Source organism: Xyrauchen texanus, chromosome 2, assembly GCF_025860055.1.
Source record: "Xyrauchen texanus isolate HMW12.3.18 chromosome 2, RBS_HiC_50CHRs, whole genome shotgun sequence".
NCBI classification, from domain to species: Eukaryota; Metazoa; Chordata; class Actinopteri; order Cypriniformes; family Catostomidae; genus Xyrauchen; species Xyrauchen texanus.
The window spans coordinates 48,848,922-48,862,502 of NC_068277.1; the positions used below are offsets into that span (position 1 = coordinate 48,848,922).

At 38.9% G+C, this 13,581-nt stretch overlaps 1 protein-coding gene across 1 annotated transcript in view; it reads left to right on the top strand.

Moving 5' to 3' along the window:
* The window catches only part of LOC127652760 (microtubule-associated protein 1B-like), a 46,185-nt gene extending 34,044 nt beyond the window's left edge, over window positions 1-12,141 (top strand). The window contains 6 exon segments of the mRNA XM_052139117.1: window positions 74-2,122; window positions 2,165-3,437; window positions 3,440-7,024; window positions 7,132-7,355; window positions 7,886-8,082; window positions 11,483-12,141. Of these exon segments, the coding sequence (XP_051995077.1) occupies window positions 74-2,122; window positions 2,165-3,437; window positions 3,440-7,024; window positions 7,132-7,355; window positions 7,886-8,041 (7,287 nt within the window). The 3' untranslated portion in view covers window positions 8,042-8,082; window positions 11,483-12,141.
* Window positions 12,142-13,581: the final 1,440 nt, after the last annotated feature.

Consider the following 13,581-nt stretch of genomic DNA (forward strand, 5'->3'; position numbering starts at 1 on the left):
TGCATTAGAATGTTAAACTGTAAAAGACACCTCTTTTTGATTTTCTTTCTTTTCTTTTTTTTTTTTTTGACAGATTAAAGCTTTCTTAAACCAGCCACCTGCAGGTCAGCAGGCCTGTTTGACTGTGTCCTGTAAAGGAGAGGGGGGCTGGAGCTCCCTAGGATACGTACAGGAGCAGAAGCTATTGGTGTACAGACTGAACCCTGAGCCAGTGCTGCCTGAGATGGAAGGTGTGACTGAGTTCACAGAATATGTCTCCGAGACAGTGGACGTTCCCTCTCCATTTGAGCTCCTGGAAGCACCAACCTCAGGAGGGTTCCTCAAGCTGTCCAAGCCATGCTGCTATATCTTTCCTGGAGGACGGGGAGATTCTGCTTTGTTTGCAGTCAATGGCTTTAATATTTTGATAGACGGTGGGTCAGACCGAAAGTCTTGCTTCTGGAAGCTGGTCAGACATTTGGACAGGATAGATTCTGTTCTCTTGACCCATATAGGAGCAGATAATTTCCCTGGCATAAATGGATTGTTACAGAGAAAAATTGCAGAGCAGGAAGAAGAGAAGACCCGTGGCTCAAATGCCTATGGAGACTGGATGAAAAATCTGATCTCACCAGAGCTTGGTGTTGTGTTCTTTAATGTTCCTGAGAAGCTAAAAATGCTTGAAACAACACTTAAAACAAAGAGGAGCATTGAGGAGGCTTCTCTCACACTGCAATACCTTCATAAACTGGGCATCAAACCCGAACCTCTATACAGAGTTCAGAGCAACACGATTGAGCCTTTAACACTCTTTCACAAATTGGGTGTTGGTAAATTAGACATGTATATTCTAAACCCTGTCAAGGACAGTAAGGAAATGCAATTCTTCATGCAGAAGTGGGCTGGTAACAGTAAAGCAAAGACTGGTATTGTCCTGGAAAATGGCAAAGAGGGTGAGATTTCTGTACCTTACCTCACTTCAGTAACCGCTTTGGTTGTGTGGGTGCCTGCAATTCCATCTGAGAAGATTGTGAGGGTACTGTTTCCTGGAAATGCCCCACAAAACAAAATATTTGAGGGCCTAGAAAAGCTGAGACATCTTGATTTCTTGCAATATCCAGTAGCCACACAAAAGGATATGTCATCTGGAGCTCCATCTCCACTGATGAAACAAACTAAAATAAAGCTAAGAACTGATAGCAAAGAAAGTCTTAAATTGTCACCCAAAATGTCTTCCACAACAAAAGCAAGCAAGAAAGAGGCGAATGAAGACATTGAATCAAAGAGTGACTCGGTAAAGGAAAACAAAGTTGAAAAGAAAGAGAAGAAAATAAAAGAGAGTGTTAAAGCTCCAAAACCACTAAAGCCCAAGACAGCATCACCCGATTCAGTTAAACAAGAGAAAAAGAAGCTCCAGAGAGAAAAATCTCCCAAAAAACACATCAATGAGAAGGCTTCCAAGATGGAGGAAAAGAAAGATCAAGAGAAGAAAGACACAAAGAAAGAAAAGATAGATGTAAAGAAAGAAGACTTAGTTAAAAAAGAACCCAAGATTAAGGAGGAGAAGAAAAAGGAAAAAGAAAAAATAAAGCCAGAGTTGAGAAAAATGACTAAACCTGACTTAAGGCCCTTCACCCCTGAGGTCAGGAAGACCTTGAACAAAGCAAAGGTTCAAGCTAAGCCTAAACCAGAGAAAACTAAAGCTGTGAAAGAGCAAGAAAACAGGCCAGCTGCCAAGCAAGCTTCAATGGAGAAACAGGAGAGTGACAGGTCTTTAGTTTCCTCCCCAGAGGATCTTACCAAGGATTTTGAAGCCTTGCGACATGAAGAGGAGCTTTACAAGACTGCAGAGAGCAAAATACTCTCAAATCTGCAGTCTTCAGTGGACAATGTTGTCTTTCACATTGTATCTCCTGATGAGGGAATAACTACAATGGATGTTGAAACAGAGTCCCCTCATGAGGAGAGGGTGCCTTATGGAGAAAGCACAAGTAAATTCCCCTCTAAAACTGATACCACAAGTAAATTCCCCTCTAAAACTGATGACAAATTTGAGGGTGAAGGTGTTGCTACAGAAGATTACATAGAGGATGAATATACCACAAAACTGAAAAGTGCTAACACGTATGACTTTATGGATAAGGTATATGATAAAAAATGCCAAGACAAGGCAAAAGAGGAAGAGAAGGAGTTTGAAATGAAACCCAAAAAGAGTGACAGTGAAGAGAATGAGGATGTGATTGAGAAAGCAGAGCTAGAGGAAGCTGAGGATATAGTACATGAGGAGGAGCTCAAGTACAAATCAGATGAGGCTAAGAAAGAGAAACTCACAAAGGACTGGGAGACAAAACAAAGTGACGTTTTATCTGCCAAACCTTTGGTAGCTGCAGAGCACATTTCTTTCATCCAAGATGAGACCATTCCAGGTTACTCTGAGACAGAGCAGACAATCTCTGATGAGGAGATTTATGAGGAGACAGAGGAAAGAATCCAACATCTCCAATATGATGTTGGCTCTTATGACATCTCAGTTCCTGATGAACCAGGGACTTTTGACAGCATCCATGGCATGAAACCACCAACCATATCTGTTGCATCTGAGTTCTCATCTAAGGGATTTGCAGTAGACCAGGAGCCAGTGTTGTCAGCTTATGCAACCAATATAGTAGCAGCTCCATTGGCTGAAGAAGAGCATATATCGTCAGCCACTTCCATCACTGAATATGACAAATTATCATCCTTTGCGACATCTGTTACTGAAGATCAGTCTATAGCATCAGTGACAGCACCACCCACTGAAGAAGCAGGAAAAAGCTCATTACTCTTGGATACTATAAATAGTATTCCATCGTCTGTACAGACAAATGTCACTCAAGGAAAGGAGTACCTGCACTCTGCTGGAACTATTTCTCCAACTTCTTCTTTAGAGGAGGACAAATGTTTTAAATCACCTCCATCAGAGGAATACCAACCAATTGTGCCAGAAATGGAAACTACTAGGAAGGCTACCACTCACACAAATTATGTTGATGAAGAGGAAGAAGAAGAGGACGAGGATCAGACACCAAATGTTGACATGTCACTTGGAAAACTCCATGAGGGTTACTCATTTGCTGCCATGGCCCAAGACAGGGAAAAAGCTTCAGATAAGTCTCCATCAACAGAACCTCTTTCTTCTCCTGTGATGTATGCTGGCACACAAGAAAAAGATGGAATTGTTCTTACTCTCTCTGAGGATGAACCTAAATTAGCGATCCCCGACAGAGGTTTGTCCTCCTCACCAAATTTGCCTTGCACCTCAGAGACAAGTCATATCTCAGAGAGTGAGGAAAGATGTCTCAGCCCAGATGACAGCACTATGAGATTTGCATCACCCACACAATCAGGACCTACCAGTGGTAGCTACTCTCCAACTGAGGAGAGGACACAAAAGTCACTGATTATGGACAAAGAGGTAAAACAAGAAAAGATGCTACTGCTGACAAAACGTCTGTGAAAATAATTGGTAATGAAGTGGACCCTTTCAAAAAGGGGTTCTCCAACAATAAGGCTGTAATATATGACTCGAATGAAGAGGAAGAAGAGAAAGATGATTATTATGGAAAGGGAAGCTATAAAGAGTGTGTTACAACTAAATACAAAGAGGAGAGGGAAAGCACATTTCTTGATGAAGAATACACCTGTGAGGCAACACCCTTAAAGGAAGAGAAACAATTTGGAAAAGAAAAAGAAGCTGTGGATAAAGAAGATAAACCACAAAATGTGAGCTTTTTGGGCCATGTGCACACATCTAAGATGCTCAGTTCAGGAGAGGAAGAAGAAAGTGAAACTGAGGACGGTACTTTCTCAAGCATTAAAGGACCCCAGGGCAAGTTAGATTCCATGTTAGCAGACCAGGGCAAAATCGATGTGTCATTCTCAGAGGTAGATGATCCAAAAGGGATCACTAATGACAGTGATAAAAGTGTTCACTTCAACTTGTATTCCTTCCCTGAGAATGAGAAAGGCCTCAAAGGACCTGAGAGGGTGGTTAGGCAAGATACACCCTATGTTGGAAAGAGCTTTACCTACTCTGATGTATACGATAGTAAATCAAGTTCAGTGGATTCATACTCTCCCAGTCAGCCATCTGACCACACATTTGATGATACTGATTTTGCTCTAAAGAAAACAGAGAAAGGGGGTTGCCTGGATTCTTTAACTGGCAATATTTCTGACCTTAAACAATCACATGAAAAAGAAATATCAGCTTCATATAGTGAAACACAAAATATCTATGGGGCATCACCATTTAAGGACATGTCAGAAGGCCCATTCGTTGAGAAAATAAATAAAGCTGAACAGGAGACAGATGAGAAAACTTCCCATTCTGTTCCAACAGAGAGAGACCCCTTTTCAGTTCAATTTGAAAAGCCTGATTTCAGCAGGATGGGTGAGATTGGAGCAGCACAATCAGGCCAATATGCAGATGACCGTGTCACCTCTAATTTAAATTTCAAAATTACCACTTCTGTGGTAGGCCAATCTGCAGTTAGCACAAAAGAATTCCTGGCTGAAGACATGAAGATGTTTGCTGATGGAGAGGAAGAAGAAGATGAGGAGGATGAAGATGATGAGGAGGAGGAGGAGTTGGATTATGGAGAGCATGCAAGTGATAGTGACGTGGAGAAAGGTTCTAAAGGTGGACCAGAGAAAGATTTCCAGAACCCAATGAGTAGTGTCACCGGCACTGTCCCTAGTCAATTTAAAGATGAAAAGAAAGAGACCATTTCACATGACCATAGATTTGGCTCTGACATTTATGGCAAACCTCTAGATTCATCAACATTTGAATCCACTGCCAGCCACGAGGGCCCCAAAGAATCAATGTTAACTGCGAAAGTTAATACCTCATCTTTACCTACTGAAAGTCACATTATGGGCACCTTTGGATTTGAACATTCTTCCAGTGAGGAGAAAGATGAGTTTGTAGAAAAGGATAATAAAGATGTTCTGTCATATCTACCAGTGTCAACAAGGTCTGTTGATCACAACGATAGCAAAGATCTTGAGTCTGTCAAGCAAAAGACACCAGAGGCATTGGAGAAAAAAAGTGGAGACGCAGTTACGTTGGGTTTCAGTTACACAACATCAGCCACAGCATATTCCTCTTCCTCTTCTTACAGTCATTCCTCTTCGGCCTCTGCATCTCTGTCCACTAGCCGCCAGTTTGGAGATGAGGTCGAGACTCCAGCCAGCACTGGATATGAGTACTCATCTTTTAAAGATGAACATTCACCAGTAATGGATTCACCCTTCTCCAGTTCTTGTGGGCAGGTAAAGGATGAATATTTAGAAGTGTCAGAGAAGTTTACACCTGCAACAACAACAGCTGAATCAACCTCAAGCCTTGCGAGATTCTCACCATTATCACCCTTTGAAGAGATCAAACCTTTACCACCACACACTGGTGTATGTATAGGTGATAAGAAAGATCCTGCAAGCACTGCAAAACATATTTCAGAGAAAGGACCACAGAGTCAATGCTTTTACAAGCCAGAGTGGGAAGATGACTCAAGATTACAAGCTGAACTTGGTGCAACTGGACCGTATTCCTCTCTCCCGGAGTCCACACAGAAGGACTCATTGCCTGAAGGTCTATATGGTGCTTCATCAACACTTCATTATGAGTGCCCTGAAAAACAGTTCTACGAAGACACTGAGAGTAGTGAAGAAGAGGATGAATATATGTATGAAACTGAACATGATAAACTACAGTACCAAATATCTGCAGCACAAATGGACAAGAAAGATGCCACCTATTCTTTGGATGAGAAACTAACAATGGACAAACCTTCTGGTATTGGAAGCACTATTCCAAATGTGCTTACTTCATATACTTCCTCTTTCCCTGAGCCCACAAAACCAGACACTGTAAATGGGCCTTCAGAAATCAGTGTGAGTGCACCAGAGACTTTTGGTGGAACCAGCAAGGTGGGTACAAGCTTAACAAATATAGAGATAAAAGGCCAAGAATTTGACACTAAAACAATTAGGAGCCCAAGTGAATGGGAGATACCACAGAAACAAGACGTCTATCCAGGGGCCTCTCCAACTCTTTATCGACATCAGGATGAGTATGAAGAAGAAGATGAAGAGACAGAGCCAGAGCACCTAGCCCGTCCTGTTTCCCTCTCATCCACAGACCAACCATTCCACTCCTCTCATTACACAGACAACCCAAGCAAACAGGGTGAAAACTCAGACCATCATTCAGATGTTGGTTTCCATCCACATTCATCCAAGGCTTCCCCAGGTTATTCGTCCTGCGAGTACAAGCAGAGGAGGGGAGACACATCTCCATCATTCATCAACCCAAGCTTGTGTCAACTTTCAAGTGACGAGGAGAACGAGGAACAGACAAGGCATGCATCTGATCAACAGCAGCCTTCTGGCAAGATGAGATCTCACAATCAGCCTCACCACCATTTACACAGTCAACATGGCGAGGACAGCGAATCACAGCCCTTCTCTGGAGCCATGACTGCTGGGATTAATGCCAGCAGGGAGGACACACCTCCAACCTCAGTCAGTGATCAGTTACATTCCCAATCAGATTCTGATGTTCCACCGATCACAGCAGAAGGAAACATTGACTCGGATGAGGATTCAGATTACCTGCCTGTTGATAAATCATCTGGAGCTTTTGGTGGAAAACATTACTCTAGGTCACCTGAAAAAAATCCTGATCCCTTCCCCTCACCAGTGATGGACCCTGCCCCTTATCCCCCTCACCCAGATGTGTGTATGGTAGATCCGGAGGCACTGTCAAGCCTAACAGACAAACCGCTTAAGATAGATACCAAAGCAAAGGGTTTACGTAAATCAGGCAAGACAAAGTCCTCATCTCCAGCTAGGAAGCCTAATGCCAGTTGGAAGAAGTCCCCATCCAAGGACTCCTCCACACACACCACCTCTCTTAAGAAGAAGGACATAGAGGATGATCTGTCAAGGTCAAGCCACAACACTGGCAAAGGCCTCACCAATGGTTTCAAGAACAGCGCAGGTATGAACATAAACATTTGAAAATGCCAATCCAAATACAATAGTCTTGTGTTTTCCAACATCACATTCACAGCAAGTTTCTTTGTGCATTTTAATTCTTTCGAACAGGTTCTAATTCTGCAAAATTCAGCACAGCTGGTCTTCCTGTCTATGTGGATCTGGCCTACATTCCCAATCACTGCAGTGCTAAAAATGTGGACCAAGAATTCTTTAAGCGTGTTCGTTCTGCATATTATGTAGTGAGTGGAAACGACTCCAGCAGTGGAGAGCCGAGCCGGAGTGTACTAGATGCCTTGCTAGAGGGAAAGGCACAGTGGGGATCCAATTTACAGGTGCATTATTGTGTATATAATCTGTTCTCTCTGTGGTAGACATCAATAGTAGTACAATTTTGTAATTTACTGATTGATTTTCTGGATATTTTAATGGATGTACTATATGTATACAAATGTTATGATTTATTTATTTTTGCATTATTAATTCAACAAAGAATTAAAAATGGTTAGTTCATTTTTTATGTTAAAATTTCAGTTTAATATGCTGAGACAACTATAGGTTATGTAAGCCTTTTGTAAGTTGATTCCCTCTAAAACTATAAACCCCGTTATCTCTGTGGTGCTATAAAATATTGCTGTTTGGTTGAGTGGCTCAATTGTCTGACTCAACCAATGGCTTGAGCTTGGGGTGGGACTATCTGTTAATTTGATCAATGGTGGATGAGGGAATTTGGGAAATGCTGTTTGAAAACAAAGTTTATATTTGGAATTATGTTTGGTGGTGCTAGTGGCACAGATCTTACACATTTCAGCTTTAAATGTTAGTTGCTATAATATACTATAAATGTCTTAAACTGTCTGTTTAGGTGACATTAATACCTACTCATGACACAGAAGTTACCCGAGATTGGTATCAACAGACCCATGAGAAACAACAGGAGCTGAACATCATGGTCCTGGCCAGCAGCAGCACAGTAGTAATGCAAGACGAGTCATTCCCAGCCTGCAAAATAGAGTTCTAAATCCAAAATGGCTCCCAGGTTCACATCTTTACTCTCAAATGGTCCGATATAGCCTTAATTGTGGTTTACTCAGTGTACAGTTCTTAACACTTTGATATAAACTCCCCATGTTAAAAGACAATATTTGTTCATAGTCCAAAAACCCCAATTATAAGGTACAAACTCTGATGATTATATAATGGTAATAAAACTTGGAGTGCAGGAGGTCAGTAGGAAAACGTGCCTTTCACTGTTTACCTTTCAGGGTTGCTTTTCCCTTTAAGTTGTAGAACACACACACACACACACACACACACACACACACACAAGTCTAGAGTTCTTGACTCTTATGTATTAGTTCTTCTATAGGGACTGTTTTTAAATAATTAGCACAGTCGTTCCCTGTTATTTAAATTGATTGTTTGCCCAAAAATTAAAATGACGTCATTATTTACTCATTCATCTCTTGTATCAAATCCGGATGACTTTCTTGCTTTCATGGAACACAGAAAGAAATCTTAGGCAGAATGTTAGCTTCAGTCACCATTCACTTTCACTGCATCTTTCATATATACAATGACAGTGAGTTGTGACAGAGGCTAACATTCTGCCTAACGTCATCTTTTGTGTTCTAAGAAAGAAGCATATGAACATGAGTTAATGATGACAGGATTTTTATTCTGGGGGGAAATATCTCTTAAACTAAAGCACAAGCAAAGCTCTTTAATTTTCTTTTGAACAAAAGCACCAAATACTGGAGCAAGCACCCCAAATATTGCAACTTAACTGGATGAGATTCTCCAGCTTTCAATGTTAATTTTCTGCTTTTTAGTTTATGCATTGTTCTCGTCTCAGTGACACTGTTGCTCTGACTAAGATACATCCTGCATAGCACACATAAACACACACACACACACATGCACATGCACACACATACACACTGTGCATATTATAATCATTATTAATATTATTAATCAAGTTACCTCACATTCAAATGCCTACTGTGCAAATGACAGTGGAGGTTATATACCTCAGCAGAGATCTTAACAAACACCTGGGTGTCATACTTTCAGTATTCCTGCAGGTGCACTTTGTGCCTGGGGCCAGAAATAGAAATTTAGTAAATAAAGATGATGAACAGGTAAACAATAATACAAAATTAACTTATTTATGCTGAAGATGGAGAGTTGTGTTATGGCTGAGGTTTTTCACAAAATTTGCTCTACATTCCTGCACTCAGAGATTAATGCTATGAATTTCATAATCTAATTTGTATAATAGTAAAATAAAAGCATCAACAATAACATTCATTATTATATAATATACTACGAATTAAAAATTTGGGACCAAAAGTAAAAAAAATAAGTATCCTTCTGAGAGGTATATATGTTGGTGAGTTAGTCCACCTGATCTCACAAGAATTCGTCACAAAAGTACAAGTTGATGCATTCGTACCAATTCATATGAGTTAATTCATACAAAATAGTATGAGTTATACATCCACCAATGAGAGGGGCTTCCCTCGTGTCCTTGTAGTTTCCAATGTGTCCATGATATTTATGTTAAAGGAATAATTCACCCAAAGTGACAATTCTCTCAGGATTTACTTATCTTTAAACCATCCCAGATGTGTATGTCTTTCCTTATTCAGCAGAACTGAAATTAAGATTTTTATAAGCACATTTAAGCTCTTTTTGTCCATACAATGCATGTAAACAGGTGCCATCACACTGCTGGCTGTTTTATAGTCCAAAAGGACATTTAGGCAGCATAAAAGTAATCCACACGACTCCAGTCTTCTGAATGTCTTCTGAAGCAAACCAATAGGTTTTTAAAGTTTTTAAGTTATTATAGTTTTAATTATCGATAAATTTTTTACACAAACCTATCGATTTACTTCAGAAGACATTAATTGATCGACTGGAGTCATGTGGATTACTTTTATGCTGCCTAAATATGCCTTTTGGATCATCAAATAGCCAGCAGTGTGACGGCACCTGTTTACATGCATTGTATGGACAAAAAGAGCTTAAATGTGCTTATAAAAATCTTAATTTCAGTTCTGCTGAATAAGGAAAGACATACACATCTGGGATGGCATAAAGATAAGTATATACATTAGAGGATTTTCATTTTTGGGTGAACTAACCCTTTATAAGGCCTGATGTGTAACATGGAAGGAAGCAACATTTCGGGGTTCCGAACACATGTATGTGAAGCGTATGTGATTGGTTAATATATAAGCTGTATGTTTTCATACGAATTAAGTTGTACGTATCGGGATGAATTTGTCACCTCTTAGTATTGTGACGAATTCTAATGAGACTATGTTGGTTAGTCAGCACTTGCTAAATAACTATTGAGAGGTACTGGAATCAAATCTTATTTTTGTCATGCTGTATAAAGTGTATGTTGAAAGAATTAATCATTATTTTTTGTGTTTATGGAGTTGGAAAGGATGTTTTATTACTGATTTTATCACATTATATTTTGAAGAGCTTCAAAATTACAAAATGACCATTTGCACCTTGTAATGATTTAGCCTTGGTTCAAATGATAAAACAATGTATATATGACGAAACATGAATTACTGTGAGGGCATGGAGAAAAAGGATGATTGAGAATAATGGAAGCCAAAGTTGCCAGCAATAGAGATGCATGGTAATCAGTCAATATCTGACTTTCTAAAAATCTTGTCCATGTTTAAAGTGTGCACATGTGTCAGAAAGATTCAGATGTGACCTATGAATAATGCACATAAAATGTCAAGATACGGATCTTTTAGTGTGCTTTTAGGAATATTAAAGCACATTTTACCTCTACGTGTCTCTATTCAATTGGTCAGAATTAGCAATGATGAATAGGAAAACATATGTTGTGCTGATATGCACGTGCATTTTTAGTAGTGTCAATGTACAAGGGTTCAATTTAACTGATTAAGTAAAAGAAATGATAGTGCTGGTTTAAGTGTTTATATATGAAGTATATTGGGAGGGACGATGAACATGTATCCTTGACTGGTTAATAGGAAACTCTCTGTAAAGAGCACTGTATGCACTGCATGTACATTACTATAAGAACAACTAAAGGCTGATTGTGTATTGGAGGACTGCTATGCTTTTTAGGTGCTTGGCTCAAAATTAAGATTGTAGTAATTGTAAAGTTTTTTTTTTTTTTTTTTTTTTTTTATTTATTATTGGAGTCAAATTTTACATTTGGTCACACGGTGAAACAACATGTTGTAATGTTTTAATTTCTGTTACAATTCTGATTTATTTTAATAGTCTTGTTTATTGGTATTTTGAAGTCGACAGGTTCAATGAATGTCTTTCGAGGAAAATGCTTTTTTATATCTATACAAGATTACAGAATATGGCAAATGGTTCTGCATAGTCCTTTATACTTCTCTGTGGAAAAATGTATGAGGATTAACAGCTAATGCTCACCTCTAATGTTTTTAAGGTGCTGTAACTTTTGAGATACTGGTTATTTGGCTGTGCTGCAGAGATGTTCTGCCTGAAATGGTGAAACCCAGATGTGACTACGCAGTACCACAGAGACAAACAAACATGTACCAGACTGCCAGATCAAGTGACTAGATCACTGATCACATTTTCTATTCAAGATTTGTAAGTGTCTGTGTGATTATCTTTTCTTTTTGAAGACTAAATGTTTAAGAACAATATGAAAAATGATCATGATGTGCTGTGCAAAACATCCCTTAGTTGCCATCTTGATAGCTTCAAATCTTCAAAATACTGTATAGCATTCCATTGAGCCTAGCTATTTATTGCATGTTATCTTAAGTTTTTTAAACATATAGTATGTAATAGTTCATAGTTATATTTAATCAAGTACAATATTAAAGATAAATATTTAGATACTTATCATCTCAATTGTACTAAAAGGCACATATAACCAGGCCGACTGTCATTTCCAGCGTGCAGTGTTGTTAAAAAAAGGTGTACTTTGATTTCTTTTCTTTTTGTGTGTGTTTGTATTATTATTTATATTCTTTTTTTATGTGCAATACTTTGTATCTTTTTAAGCTCTTTAAGTGAGTGCCTACAAATATGTTGTAGAAAGTTAAACCCGATAATCACTAATAAAATATGTTAATGTGAAACATAAACTTATTCTTAATTTTCTTGAGTCATTGGTCCTGGAATTAGGGATTATTGTCCAAAAAAGAAGAAGAAAATAAATTGTGAGTATAAAACTACATTTTGGAATTGTTTAGAAAACTGTCCACATGCTTGGCAAGATAAGATTATTTATTTAAGATTATACAATTTGCAACAGAGCTGTTAAGCCATGACGTCAATGTGTAGGCGAACCCGATCTCACGAAAAGTTATAATTTACGAGTTGGCTATTTTGTATGGTCTCACACGTGACTTCATCACGTGCAAATTCTAATGCGGAAGTAAGCGTTAGTTCCGCACATGAGGCGTTCAGGACATTCTTATTAGTATTATGCCCTTACCTAAACTAAACCAATAAGTAGAGTGTGTAAACATGATAGGAAGCTTTTGTGTGTGACAGAACAAGGAATTGTCACGTATTAGATGGAAACGACTTCATTGGCTGTAGCACGATGTCACACGAATTAGCCACATTTAGAAAAGTCGTACGAATCCTGATGATTTCGCCATGAGAGTGTGTTGGCGAATCCGGGAAGTGTAATTCGCGATGGGTTCCCACAGGATTTTCCTATGGGTTTTTATAATGGAAGTTTTTGAATTTACGAGTTTAATAAGGTCTGAATTCTCTTCTGGTATTTTTGACAACAAGCTGAACAGGCCTACAGCTGTAAAGGCCTAGAACATAGTGGCATGGCATGACACTGAGTATGGTCTCCACAAAGTATGCTTAAATTCAGTAAATATTTGATCTGGACAAAATATTCAATAAGACTTTTTTGCACTAGACAGCTCATCCTGCAGGAAATGTGTGTGAATGGAAATTAGCAATACCCTTGTGTTAGAAGGCAGTGCTTGGCACAGCAGCAAACTACAATATGCCAACAATGCCCCACTGTTCACCAATCCTACTCAGAGGATAATAAATACATTTCGGATAAAGGTTGCTGGTTGGACTGGATTACAAATGTATTGTTTGGCGTTACACACTGTGACAGTTTGCTCAGTCTTGAAGACTGTTGTTTTATGGGGCATTTGTGGTTAATAGAACGAAAACACTCCAGGTGATGTATGATAAGAACCATGTTGTCATGCCAACCCTTCACAAGTCAGAAACATAAAATGAGGATGAATGACAGTAAAAGCTAATAATGCGTATGAAAGTTTACACATTAAAAGATCAGTAAACAGGTAAAGGGATAGTTCTCTCATCGTTTACTCACCCTCATGCCAGCCCAGGTGTGTATTGCTTTTTTTCAAATTAAGATTTTTAGAAGAATATCTCAGCTCTGTAGGTCCATACAATGCAAGTGAATGGTGACCTGAACTTTGAATCTCCAAAAAATATATAAAATCAGCATAAAAGTAATCCATATGACTCCAATGTTTTTTTTTTTTAAATAGTTCTTATGTTATCATT